This window comes from Pagrus pagrus (assembly GCF_965226575.1).
Source record: "Pagrus pagrus genome assembly, chromosome: 5".
Classification (NCBI taxonomy): Eukaryota; Metazoa; Chordata; class Actinopteri; order Spariformes; family Sparidae; genus Pagrus; species Pagrus pagrus.
The window spans coordinates 26,258,410-26,273,085 of NC_140189.1; the positions used below are offsets into that span (position 1 = coordinate 26,258,410).

Genomic DNA, 14,676 nt, shown 5'->3' on the forward strand with positions numbered 1-14,676 from the left:
GGCCACCTCGGAGGAAGCAAAGCCATCTGTTAGGGTGGACAGAGCCACTTTGATACTAATGGAGACACTTTGTCTTGTCGCTGACCGCTGCCACCGTGTGTGAACAGGAGGAGGGGAGCGTTTTTTTTTGTGTGTGTGTGTACATTTGTCTGATTTGTTCTGTTGCCCGATGAAGCCCGGGCAGAGTATGGGTCTTTTTTTCTGTTGTACATCTGTATGCCTGCAGGGCCCAGTAGGGGGTCACACTGTGGTGGGCAAGATAAAGTGCTTCAGGGTGGAAATCTCAAACTCCGTGCTGCATTATCTACTACAACATTTAAACACGCTGAAACAGCAGCAAACGTAAAGCTGCTGTTTCCCTTTATGACTCCAATTCTGTTGTGTTTTTTTTTTTTTTCCCCTCCGCTTGGCCTTTTATGTACTGCAAGTGAATGTGAAACATTTATTCCCTGAAGCACAGACCTCAGGGAAGCCATTCAATAAGGCCATGAAATCACACAATTTACTGCTGGAAAATATCAGAGTTGTGCAAAAGTGAGTTTTTTTTAATCTGAAAGGCAAGGAGAGAGAGGAGTGTATCTGTGGGGCAGATTGAGTTAAAACCATGCTGAGATGTGTCGAGATAAGCAAAAGAAGTTTTTTTTTTTTCAGATTGCAGTAAAAGCATCTTGGAATCGCAGTTGCTTTACGTCAGAGCCTTCTGTGCCTCCTTTTCCCCACAGATCATGAGTCAGTTTGATACATTACTTCTGCACTAAGATGTCCTTGAGCAGGCGGCGACACCTCAAGTTAAATTCTGACACACGTCACGACATGTGCTCCTCGGTGTGTCTTCAAGCGTTTTTACCCCCCGCTGGTCGCACCAGTTTCACACGCTCGCAGGAAAACGAGCCGCGCGCTGCCTCCGAAACCCTCTCAACCCCGAAAGAAATCAACAAACTGAGTTGCTCATAACCTTATCGCACTCTTGCAGAGCCGACCCCCATTTCTGTAGTCCGTGAGCTCAGATGAACTTCTCGGGGAGGTTTTACTAGAAGCTGACAAGTGTAAAGCTTTTAGCTTTGGAAAGTGTCAATCACACCAGATTATTGTTCCTGTTATGTGGCTGGAGGTTTTAAAAAAGACGACGTGCGCAGCAGCATCAGGCTTCGACCTGACAAGAAGAATCCAAACAGAGAGGAGATTCATTTGTGGAACTTCAATTATTAAAGATCAGATAAAACATGTCATTTCCAGTCGGGCTGCTTTTTTTTTTGCAAACGAGAGCTGAGGCTGTTCTGTCACATCTGTGTCTTCAGGCAACTGTCCCATTAAAACATGTTAAATTTAAACGACAAGTAGAGATAGCACTAAGCGTGAGAGACGTGACCCTTATTGTCACAGCTGCTTAGTTTTTACAGTTAAAAAGTAAAAGGCAGAAGGAAGAAGTGAAGGCCAAAAAGATGGAGGTGATGGTTCGGGGAGAAACGAGGAGAGGGCGACGGCTGACAGCGCGGCAGAGCGAGAATGAGAGATCAGAAGTGGCAGCGAAGCCGACGCAAACGGAGGGAAGAGATAGAGAAGCTATTGGGATTCCATGATGTCGACATCCGGGGCGATTCGCTCATCATGGCTCAAGGTTTCAATGACAAGCCCTCGTTTCTACCTAACCTGCCTTCAGCAAACCCACAGGTGAGGCCTCAGCTGTCAACACAGTCGATTTAACCAGGAAATAGATGAATAGTGTAAAAGTGAGGTCCAAGAAATAGTCTTGTCTAAGTGTTTTTTGCAGATTAAACAAACAGTGTGTTGATTAGTGAGTTTAGGAGATGATTTTAGGCAAATTTAGTTCCCTCTGGATATAAATTGTTTAGCTCACTCGCTCCTGGCTAAAAGCTACATTTGTGGGAGTTGATATTCTCACCTAACTCTCGGGAAGAGAAGTGAATAAGCACATTTCCCTTTTGCTTTAAACGGCAATTTGTCTGGAGAAATTGAATTAGCTGCACTATGGGATTCAAAATCTATAGTCATATTTTCTAATTGCCACTCTTTTGTTTGCGTCTGGCCAATTTAGTTCATTATCTGCATCAGATGCTTTGGAGGATTGTAGGATGTAACTAAGAGAAGTGAGTCCTAAAAGAGCAATAACAAGTCGAGCACACTCTTTAAACTGCAATCAGCCTTCTCGGGGAGGAGAGGGGGAACAGAGAGAGGAGCCGACAGACATGTCGATGCATCTGCATTCACGGGGAGACGGATTATAACGATGGTGTCAGTGATACCGCTCCCTAGAAAATGACAACCAGGAAGAGGGGAAAGTGTACCAGCTCAACCAGAAAACCCAAAGCATATCCTGAGTTCGTAAAGTGCACATGAATTTTCCACAAGCGCAAATGTGCTGCGGTCCGTGTCTCAGATGTGAGATTATCTGCTGTGTCACTTTGCCACGAGTGATGTGGCAAAACACCGTCAAGGACTCTCAAAGCTTTGGGGCCGTGATGAAAACTTCACAACTGTCATGTCAGTTATTCATCGCGCTTTCACAGGCAAACCGGACGCAGCTCTGCATCTCGGTACCTTCGGGGAATACAGCATCGATTGTTCTCTATAAGTCTTTCCCAATGGCTTTCAATAGCTTTCCCTTAGAGATCAAGTCTAATGAGAGACAGCAAACGTAATGGTGAGGTGACAAACCAGAGAGTGCCGAGTTGGCGCAAAGTGTTCACAGTATGTATTTGGGTTCTGATTTCTCAAAATGTGACAGTGTCTCCAGTGTTGTTTGTGGCATCATTTCAACACCCATCCAATGTCAGGCTGTCAACCAGGAGTTGTGATAGTGAGGCAGCTGGATTTGCAAGATCACATGATCATGTGATCTTAAAACGACTTGCCAGGCTTCAAGCTATCGGCGTCCTATGAGGGCCTACTGGCAGCCAGAGATGGCAGCTACAGGCTTGGTTTAGATGTGTCAACCATCAAGAGAAGCAACTGTTCGTTTGAAAACAACAACGGCGCTCTGTGGATGTGTGCTACCGATCGTGACGTGCGACTTACCACACCTGGTGTAGGTTAGGGCAAGGAGGAGGGGTAGTGCTATCAATTTGCCTTAAGCTAGTATTTTTTAGCAGAAATAGTCAGAGTAGATACATGTAGCTGCTCTAGCATCAGTTATATCAGTTGGAGCAGGAGCAAAGAGCGGCTTTCGAAGGCTTTTTTCGATGGAAAAGAAGCTTCGGTGAAAGCTATCTGCTGATAGCGCTCTCCTGCTGTTGATCTGATAGGTTGAAGGTAGCTTGTGATAGTTAGTGACAGACAGATGGCTCGTTCAATCACGCGTCAAGGACTTTTTGAAAGGGCCTGTACTCTTCCAAAAAGTTTCTAAGGGCAACTTCCGAGACGGTTCTGTGTAAAACAACATCTGGCGTGTCAGGTTAAGTGTCCTTTTTGTTTAATAGTAAAACACAGCAACAATGAATGTGAGTCTGCGAATATAAAATATGTATCAGCCTCAAAAGTCCCCAGTCAACATCTGTTACCTCCACGTAAATGTGACTTCCTCGACGTCTCCACAACTCTCTCCTCCTGGATGCCTTGATGCTTAAAGGCTTAAGAGGAGGTTTAGGGAAAACATCTAGGTTTCAGCAAAGCATTTCTCTTTGGATCAACTAACCAGGCACCACTGACGGCTCTGCTTATCTCGCTTCTGTGGTAACTTTTTTTTTTGCGCAACCCTTGGTGTGGCTGAGATGAAATAGGATTATAGTATTTAATCAGAAGCACATCCTGATTGTAGTTATTAAAGCAAAAAGATGCCGGCGTGAGATTCACGCAGCCGGCGTTGAGTTGCAAAGCTGACATGAAATTGCCTCTGAAATCTCCAGCAAGCGAATGACATGAGGTAGTTTAATGCTTGTGCACGCACCGGCATTATTTATAAATACAAAACATACAAAACCTCCATACTTCATCTTGGGATTTTCTGCACTCGCGGCACCCAGCTAACCAATCAGGTTGCCTGTTTTTTTGTTTTTTTCCTCTTGGCAAACATCTTCTGCAGGAGCCGCTTGTTTCTGTGTGCCAGCTGCGGATCTCATTACGCTGTTATATATGTGAGGGTGTACACGGCACGTCTCTGTGACCTCCTGTGGGTGCTGCCACTGCTTTGCAGCTTCGCACTTCTAGTTCATCTATAATATAATAGATTGTTCTTCTCCACTTAACTCCACACAACATGTTGCTGGCCGGTAATGTATTTCTGCTTACTAATGAGTTTGCTCTATAACACTGGGAAGAGTTTTAGAAATTGTCTTCAATAACTTCAACATCCAATCACAAGTGGACAGATTTAAGCCCCTCTGTTCACACCTGGCATTAAATGCACGTCGACATGTGTCCTGAGTGACTTCTTGCCATCAGATCTCACGTCCCTTTTTCACACAAAGAAATAAATATCTTAATGTATAACATTTGCCGGATTAACAAGAAGGTCCAAATGGCTAAGTATGTGTTGCTGACAGCATTTCACTGAGTTTATAAAGTTTCTTCTGATGCAACACGACTCTAATTCAGCCTTTTTTTAAGGGAGTCTGGGGACTTCCTCCATGAGCATCAAGGAAGTAGCCTTTATTCGTTACTGTTTCCTGTATTTCGAAAATTGTACATGCTTCCATCAATGTTAATGTTGAATACATTTGGTGTAAATGGTGAAATCAGTTGAAAGCGTGTGTTCAGTACGTCGCACTTCAGAAACGGAGGCAGACAGGGCGCACTTTAGACATGACAACAGGCCGGCAGGGCTGCTGCAGCAAACAAGGAAAGAAACATCTTAATGAACTGTATGTAATGCCGAATTTACAAGAAGGCACCAATGATTTAGAATTTACGAAAGACGTTTCATAAAGTTTGTTAAGTTTCTCCAACTGCAGCAACTCTTAAAATCACACGGTTTGTGCAGGGAGTCTGGGGATGTTGCTTTTACTAGTTCAGTAGTAACAGACGGTTCATTCACAAACTTCTGCTGCTTACATTGGCAGGTTAAGAGAGCCCAAACATGTCATTTACACTACAGTGAACTACATGGAAGTCAGGCAGCATGTAATCCATTATGACTGTTGTTGTGGCTTCTTCATGTTGTTTCGCTGAGGACTTCAGGACCCAGGACACATGTCCATACACACTACTAAAGGAATGTGGCCACATGTGTCCCAGACCACGTCCGAGTGATGTCTGAGTGACCAGACCTCAAATGCGAATGCGTCTTCTTAGGGTCATCCACACCTACACTTAGAGCTGTGTGTTGATACCAGGTCCGAACAGCCTCAGTATAAAGTCATTCTGTGTGTTCTCTGTGTTTGTCCAGTCTTCCGGTCCTTAATTGGTAGGAATTTATAGCAGCACTGTTGTTGATATTATAATGTTTTTTTTGCTGAAAACTTTTCATTGTAGCAATGAGTCAGAGTTTAGGGAAAAAAATACAGCCTCTAGGTTCCCATCAGTCAGAATGACTCAGACCCAACTCACTGCAGTCTCTGTTATTCCATTTTAGTAAATAAGGCGAAATGAATAACCGTGTCATATGAATATACCAACGAGCCGGCAGCTAGATAATTGTATTACAGCCAATGAAATGTGGCTGCCTGTCTCTCTTGCTGTTCGGCACTCCTTCTCTCTCTCTCTCTCTCTCTCTCTCTGTTTCTGTTCTGTACCTCGTCTGGTTTTTCCACGCAGGAGGCATTTTTATCCAAATTAATTTGCAAATAATATGAAATCCATGTGCAATGGAAACCAATCAGAAGGAGGAGAGGGCAGCCTGCAGCATGATAGGACTTGGAGCTGGTGCCATGGGAGGTGCATGTAAAGGACAGGTGGTTAGTAACAAGCCATGGAAATCCTGCCTAATGAGCTGGGCTGTGTCCTTACCGTCACACACGGCATCCGCTACATCTCCAAGACTCTGTCTACGCTACATGTATAGGAAGTTATTTATTTATTCAACAGGAACTTTGCACAATAATAACCCATTTTTTTAAATTTGCAAAACTTTTCCCAAAAGCTTGTTTACGTGCAATAAAAATCCCTTTCCTGCCGAGGAAATCTCAGAATCACGTGGCTTATAGGAGATTGTCAAAAGCATAACAATGTCCTGTTGTATACTGTTGAACCGATTTGTCTGACACGGCAAAAACAACAAGCCAGGTTTTTGTAGATAAGGCTGTGAGAGCTGAGCTGTTTCCACTGTGCAAATGGTGCCAAGACTGATGGTGAAGAAAGAAAGAAAGAAAGAAAGAAAGAAAGAAAGAATCATTCACTGTCAGTTTCACAGAGAGGTCAGAGGCTAAGGTCAGCTTCAGCATGGTGTCTTTGGAGGCAGCAGGGATTCACCGTCGCTGAAGGACACTTCAGTGGAGGTGCTCATTAACTCGAGAGACTTAACCTGGATTATCTGGTGGGAGGGCAGCCTCCCCGCAGATTGGGTCACTCGATAGCCCACCACTTTATTTGAAGGGGATGTGCATGAGACTGACATGACAGCATCAGAACCATGACATGACTTGGTTAGGGTAAGAGTTAACTGGCTGGATGACACCTACAGTAACGGCAACAATCAGATTCCTTTATGTTAATGACAGTGTCATGTCAGTCTTATGCAACCCCCTTAAAATAAAAGTGTTAACGGCCACACTGCTGCTGATCAAAGACTAAATGCAAGGTATGAAGGTGATGTAACCCTTCTGAGCATCAAAGGAATTCTCCGGCTTTTTGAGAAATTCACTTATTTGCCGGTCTACCCCAGGGTTAGACGAGTAGATCGATATCAATTTCACATCTGTGCATTCAATATGGAGAAAATGCTGAGACTTGTTAAGCCTAGCTTAGCACAGTGGCAGGAACCAGTGGGGCTGCAGGCATCTGCTGCCTCCGTTTCCTCTTTGTCTTTTTCTTTACGATTTGTTTACATTAATTCAAAATAGTCATTGTTTTGACACTTATCTGTAAATAAAGCATAGCAAGTAATTGTTTATGACTATGCTTATTTTACTTGCCATCTAGACCCTCTTCCGAGCTACAGGCTGTGAAACATCAGATGCCGGTTACGGATTAAGAGAAACACATTGCCACAGCTGATTTAAATCAGAAGCAGCGCTGCACTCTGTGTTTCTCTGGACATTACTATCAATATTGCAGATGAGCTTGTCCACACAATAAATTATGTTTTGCTCAGAACCCTGTTGCTCCTCTATCAAAGCTCTCCCATATCACTAAATTGCACAAAGCAGCCAAACAGAGCCGCCATGATGATAATGTCTTAAGTCAGGAGTCACAGTCGGTGGCTACAGCTTATGTCTTGAAGACAGAAATATTTCTTATCCAGCCCCCAGCTTGTGACACCAGACTAATGATATCATCTACTGGACGTGGATAACAAGGATTTGTTATGAGCGACACAGCATACAACTCAAATGATGAAACTGTTTTCCAGATCCACTTGTACCTGCTTATGTTTAAGGCTATTAATATATTTAGACTCCATTATGTCCAACAAGATGTTGATACATTTCAGTCACAGTCCATACATACGCATTATCTAAAATACCACACCACGTGTTTTGGCATAAACACAAACTCTGTGTTGTCCGTCGCTGATCCGTCTCCTTTTGCTATTCGATGGGAAATCCTGCGTCAGCTTTGTGAAATCAATTCTGCATGATTGATGAGACATCAGTTCAATTAGGCTTCTGTGTATCACGAGATCACCATCGAACTTGAATGCGTCTCACTAGAGTACAAGCATAATTTGCAATATATACACTGTATAAGAGTCAACACGTCCTCATACTGTACCTTAACGACTGAATAGTTTGATTGTCGGCGTCGGTTAATGTTTCAGCAGTTTGGTTAAGTTTAGATACTAAGTGCAGTCTTAAACAGCAGTCACGTGTTTTTATCAGCACTCTTCTTTCATACGGATGCCAATGGAGTGTTGGTCAGAGATTACTTTGGCATCACAGCATCATTCTCGAGGGGGAAACATAGACAGGCACGTGGAGTTGCGGTTGTAAGCGGTGCGATTTGTTCGTCAGTTACCGTGACTTGAATCGTTATCAAGCGATTGACAGCTAATTGTTTGGTTTGCAAGAAGCTGGTATCCAGAGTGAATTCACCTCAGTGTGTTTAAGAGGAAACAGATGCTCTTGATTGATATACTGAATGCCAAACTAATCATTTGAGTGCTGTATAGTAAAGGAGCACTCTGTAGTTTGGGAGAAGAAATACAAAGTCCAGATTTTAATATTTATAGTATTTATGAGGTAATAAAACAAACTCAGAAATATTTATTTGTCCATAACTGAATAAACGCGCTGTTCTCAGAGGAAAATGAGGTCAACGGAACAGAACGTAGAAAGAAAAACAGTTTTTCCTTTAAGCTCAGTGCTTCCTTACTTTTGCTCATTGATCTGCTGGTCCTCTATCCTCATTCGTAAGACGCACTCAATTAAAGCAACGTGATTAGTGTATCAGCGGTTACGGAAAAGAACTGATAAAACAGTTGCCGTCTCTCTTCAGCAGAGATATCGATCATCTTGAATAACAGCGGAGCCGACTCGTATGCATGTGTTTTTTTTTACTGTCTCATTATTAATCCATGAAACTGAATCGCACTGTTCCAAGAAGAATCCGGCGTAGGCCGATTGAAATGAAAAAGAAAGATCCTTTAAGCCCATTCAACCATATCACTGTTTTCTGCTAACCCCACTTCATCTCAGTCCAAGCCCCCCTTAATCCTCTGTATTAAATTCCCATCTCTTCACATTCAAATATCACAGTATCCTCAGTCTGTAATCTGATATGAAATTGTCTAATAAAGGCCTCAAGAAAGTTGGGAAGCAGTCTGTGATGTGGCTTCATGCAACATCTATTTCTGCGTTTGCCTTTTCATATTCATTCATGTTCTCTTTTCTTGTTTTTAGCAGTCGTGGGTCAGTCCGTCCCTGACCCAAACAAATAATTGCGAAGCGGAGAGCACGCGCAGGCCCGTGGGATAGCCAAGAGTCTTATAAACAAAATCGTATGCCAGCTTGTGTCTGGCCTCCTCGCTGCTGTTCAGTAGTCATGACGATTCATTATTCCCTTTCAAACCCACAGAGAAATTTCTTGATCCTAATCCCCTCATGTGGCTAAAAACTTGAATTACTATTGGATTTGTGTCCATTTAAGATGGCTCTTTCTCATAATAAGCCTTAAGGGAAAAAGGCAATTGGGATTCATAAAGCTGAGTGCTAAGTAGTTGACTATGGCAGCACACTTTTTCCTTCCCGCACACTTCCTTGCGTCCTTCTCCTGCTCTCTCGCAGCAACTTCTTTTAAATTCTCCCACAAGACTTGTAAATGAAAGCAAGCATCTTCTAGCTGTCTGCTCCCATTTATAGCCGCGCCCCCGCCGTTTTCAGATGCCTTGATCGTTTACGCGGTTGCTTATAGCTTGAAGGTCACCCGAGTTCATTCAGAGTTGAGACGTAGGTACTGAAAATTTCTGTTGCATATTTAAGTTGAATTGCCTCGAACGACCCAGGAGTCAAAATCCACAAATGAACTGCTTTTTGGTGGTGAGATACAAACACAAAGTAACTTTTAGGTAGTTTTTAGGCATCGCTGTTGGTCTCGTGGCAAATGTGGCACAAGGGGATCGGTTGAACACACCAGGGTGTCGCATCGTGGGACTATTTTAGCATATATTTCCTTTTAATTGGGCCCCAGTCAGCGGGTTATGAGACAAGCGTGACTCCCCGTTTGTTATACCCCGGCCTCAAGAGTTCTGCCCTATGGAATATTATCCTCGGACAAAAAAACCCGGTTTCCCAGAAGGCTTGTGTTACTGACACGTCCAGACTCTGAAAAGCCTCTTGTTAACAACAGCTGTAAAGTGAGCTTGTTCTATTCTATTGCTCTTTCTCCAGTTTAATCTCTCCCTCTTTCTCTCGCTTTCATTTCTGTTTCTCGAACTGTCTCCGCGTCTCTCTTGTGCACGAGGGAGGATCCCGAATTAATTAAAAGAAAAAGACTTTGATGTTGGATACTTGGCCTCGGGGCGTTCTGCTCCATTTTTTTGTTGTCGCGGCGGTTGAATTGTTGTTGTCGCGACGTCATAACGACCCTGAGATTCAGCTACCGGACAAAGTCATCTAATTAGCCATCTGAACATTAAAGTGTACATTTTCTCCCTATAGCTCGGCACTTCTTAACGCTTAGGAGACAGTCTCCTGTCTGATATGTGAGATTTCATAACGCCGTGTCCTCTTCTCGTCTCTTCCCTCACTGTCTCGCACCTTTATCTGCTCTCGAACTTGAATCTGACCTCAGATAAAAAGTCCTTTAATGTTCCTGTAGCGAAGTGACAATGAGCTCAGCCGATGCCTCAGGTTGAGGAGTAATAACACTGTAATTGGATTACCGTGCCGTGATTTCAGAAATTGTTAATTTGTCACAGTTACTGTCACAGTTTGTACCGAAGCACAACACAGACGCTTTTGAAGAAATTAGTGATTAGCTTGTTCAATTTCTCAGAAACACGAGTATTTGGATTGTCATCTTGTAGACACAAATCATCTCATTTCTTATTTTCGTGATGTAATTCTGTGTAATTTCATGGTTTAGCAGCATTGTGAATGGAGCCGGAGCTTCAGACTCTGAACAGTGATGGCTACGGAGATTAAACTGTGACAGCGGAGTCAAACTTAAGTCGAATGTGTGTTCAGTAAACCTTTCATCATACGTGAGTCTCCTGTAAGACAGGTATCATTTTTTATTTCTCCCAGAATCCCTCTCTCCAGTCTCTGTAGCTACTGTAATATAAATAGGGAGCCGTCCCTTTTTTCTTTCAAAGAGATATGGGATCATCTGTAAAGAAATGAGACCCAGGAGCCCCTCAACACAATGAAGTCATATGAGGGGGTGGTGATCTAAACCAAAATGATGGGCTGTCAGCAGCTGCAGCCGTAACTGTGCCGAGAAGGACAGAATAAGGACTGAAGTAGCGAGACGAAGAGCGAGGGAGGAGACACACAGTCAGGTTAGCGGGAGAGGAGACGCACGGTGTGAAAGAGAGAAAGGTAGAGGATGACAGAAAGACAGATAACAAGGGGAAAAGAGAGGCGCAGAAGAGACAGAAGCCTGAATTAGAGGGCAGGCTAGACTGGAAATACTCTGCCAGGCTGCCCCTCTCAGCGTGGGTCTTGTGCCTATTTCCATCCCATCAACCCCCTCCAACTCTGTCGCACTCTCTCTGATCACTCTCATGACATGCCACGTCCAAAGCAGAATCAGTGAATGAATGATACTACCTTATGCTAATAACCCCGTCTACCCCAGCAAGCCCCAATCGTATGCCTCAAGCAATGGAAATGCAATTCTTCACTCATTTATTTTATATCATCATCTCCATTTCTTCCACTATTCTTTCACTCCTGTGCTTATAAACTTAGTTCTCTCTCTCCGTCTCTGTTATTGTCCTTTTTGTAGTCGTCTTTCTGGATTCCCGGCCTACTTTCGATACACGTATGCGATAAATCTATATATTCCAAAAATACAGGGCTGAAATGGAAGTTTAGGTGACGCCCAAGCTGTGGCCCTTTGTAAGGTTAACGGTTAGTTTTTACGTGTCAGGTAAAACTAAGCAAAGCTAACGTTAGCTTGCTAACATATGACCCATGTACAATGAAGAGTAAGAAGCATTAACTGCTACGTAGCTATCTGAACCGCCTGACAAAGCTAACGTAAACATTAAATTAGACTTAACAAAAATAAGCCCTCACATTATAAAACATTAGCCTGACAGTTAGCATAAAGGGATATTTCCTTCTTTATTTTAAACCGCATCAATACGACTAACTCTGAAACATATCTCCATAGATATATGTAGCTTAAAAATCACCTATCACCTACATTTGATAGGATTTGCAGTTTAGTTTAATACATTTTTTTTTAAACCCCCCAAAATTGTATTTTTGGAAGTTAAATTGCAGCGTGTGATGCTATCGTGACTTGTCGACTACTTCGGCCTATTTGCTTGCATCTGATTTGATGCTGCCATAAATTAGCAATCGCTTTACGCATTAGCACCCATATTGCTCTTCACGAGTTAAGACATGAAGTTTTAATGGTGCGACCTGGTTCCGTAAGACACTAGGGGACAAACTTAGTGATGTATTTCCAAACTAGTGCAACCGAAGTCTTGCCATAGCTGCTCTCGACAGAATGAACCGTCATATGATAAAAATGTTGTCCTTGTTCGGGTTGACGTTTAATTTTGCCAACCCCTGCATGTCGCCGACACTTGCTGGCACTTTCTCCCACCCATCACATCCTTTCTCTGCCTCCGTTTCTCCATTTACCCGTGTTTTCCTCCGCTCTCTCGCTCCATCTCTGAATCCGTCTTTGATGTCTGTTGTGTGTTTTAATGAGTTTGTTGTTGACGGGTTCCTCTGCCTCTCCCCTCTCTCTCTGCCACTCGTCCTGCCTGCTGGGCTGAAGCCTCAGAGTGCCAACACAAGTCAGGCAGCACCCTAAACACACACACACACACACACACACACACACACACACACACACAGACTTTGTGTGGTCACTTATGGCGGGGATAGAGGAAGTATTAGCAGAAGTGATCTCCGACAACACGCACGCTCAAATGTGTGCAGGTACACCTTCTACTGAGTCGCACAACACAGGCAGAAACACACACATGCATGTATGTAGAGGGCAGAGGAGTTCGTTACACTGGCGTCTCATGGGAGGCAGCTGTGTTCTGATGTATTAATCATCTTCGTCTCCAGCTTGCTAATTAATGACCCATCTGTCCCCTCTCACTGATGTTCCACTTCAAACTCCCTCACACAAAAACACACTCACACAGGGCTGCGACACAACAACCGAATGCTCGTTCCAGTGATGTAACTCCAGCGCCGGCTTCAGGGAAACAAACATTCACAGACACTGTGTGCGCCACGCTGCCTCACATGCATTCAAAAAGCATTTATTAGAGCATAAGAGGAGTGTTTGTGGCAACTCTTAAGGAAGGAGCTCCCCTCTTCAGCTACTGTGCGTTTAGGTGGCGGACGTTGTGCGACCAGGCTTGTCTGTGTGTGCGTTTATGTGTGCACTTATGTGGGTGTATGTGTGTGTGTGTTCGTAGGCTTATCAGGTGAGCCCGGGCAGAGTGTCAGATGCGGTAATGGAGGCTTCAAAGACAAGCGCTGCGGTGAGTTCCCTGGCTGCCTTTTACCAACCCCCATATCCCCCTCCTCCTCCCCCCCCATCCTCCCCCAGTCCCTGCTGCTTGGACGTAAAGAGACACACAGGTAGACACCTGGACGGATAAGGAAGGGATGCAGGGAGGGAGATAAGCAGGCAGATAAATAATTAAGCGAGGTGCAAAGTCAAACAGACAGAAGGCAGACAAAGTGAATCAGGCTGAGCGGCAGGCAGGTGAGATATTGGAAAGAAGGGAAGCTGCCTGACAGACAGACAGACGGACAGACAGGTACAGGGAAGACAGTCAGTCGTTGCCCAGGTGCTCGTCCAGCCCACCTCCCTTTCACTTGCATGAGTAGAGCTACTTCAAACACCCGCCGCTTGTCTGTTGTGCTGTTCTCTCTGCAGCTGTGGTTTGTTGTTGTTGTTTTGATGCTCGTCGTCGCCGTCGCCGCCGCCGTCATTGATTTGCTCCCTTTGAACGGCACTTCTATTTCTGGCTCACTGTTTGCCTGTTGCCATTGTCATCTTTTGTACTGTATATGTGTTTGAGTGAGTTCATTTATGTGCGTGCATTTCTTTTTGTTTTGCATTGACAACAGTCACTCTTAAGGGGCGGTAATTGAGTGTTTGATTTTTTTAAATTGCCAGTGGAGGTTGATCGGTTTAATTTCCAAGTGATGATGCTGCTGTTGTTGTTTTAGTCTTGAAAGTCAGAGTCAGGCACTTGAATGGTCGCGTTACAGTCAGTAGGTTAGCAGATGAAACTGCTGAAGGCATTTGTAGTCATTAAAAAGCTATAAATTGGAGAATTATGGAGTTTTTAATTTGTTTTCTTAACGGCAGTAATAAATACTATATTTTGTTTTAAATGCTGACTTCAAGGTATTGACATTTCTTTGTAAGACTGATATTTACTCAACCCTATGAATAATCTTAAAGCAACATTATGCAGAAATGGCCTTTTTGTGCGATTTAATCTTTCATGTCAGAAAAATACACATTTTTCACTGCATTCACGACCACTTTGCTAGAAAACTCACCATCTTGCACTCATCCCTGCATATTTCTTACCCGGACCTCAGCAGATCTTTTCCGTCTCACAGACCTTCATAACATTCGGACCCATTCGCTGAACTATTTTAAAAGACTGGTTGCTTAACAACAGCAGTTACACACTTGTAAGGAAACTGTTTTGCATGACTTTTTATTATAAAGCAACCCTCAGGCCGCAATCAAAGTTAGAACACGGAACGACAGAAGACAAAAGTGGGTGTATGATATAAACACAAAAAGCACATCCTGACAGCGACTTTTCAGTACCACACATTTATCATTATGAGTTGTAGGTGATCCAAAGTTCAAGTTCAAGAAGTGACTGAGGTTAGGGCACAGCCTGACAGTGCAGTCACAACACTCACAATCCTTGTGCTTTTCAGTACGAATGTA

General features: G+C 43.7%; 1 protein-coding gene across 5 annotated transcripts in view; it reads left to right on the forward strand.

The window, feature by feature from the left end:
* The window catches only part of mid2 (midline 2), a 166,197-nt gene that overhangs the window by 98,380 nt on the left and 53,141 nt on the right, over window positions 1–14,676 (forward strand). For 4 of the 5 annotated variants that reach the window (XM_084352886.1, XM_084352887.1, XM_084352885.1 and 1 more), the window contains one exon: window positions 13,169–13,234. The exons of the other annotated variant lie outside the window; for it this stretch is intronic. In XM_084352886.1, coding sequence (XP_084209012.1) covers window positions 13,169–13,234 — 66 coding nt within the window. The remainder of the gene's footprint in view (window positions 1–13,168; window positions 13,235–14,676) is intronic. 5 annotated transcript variants of the gene reach the window in all.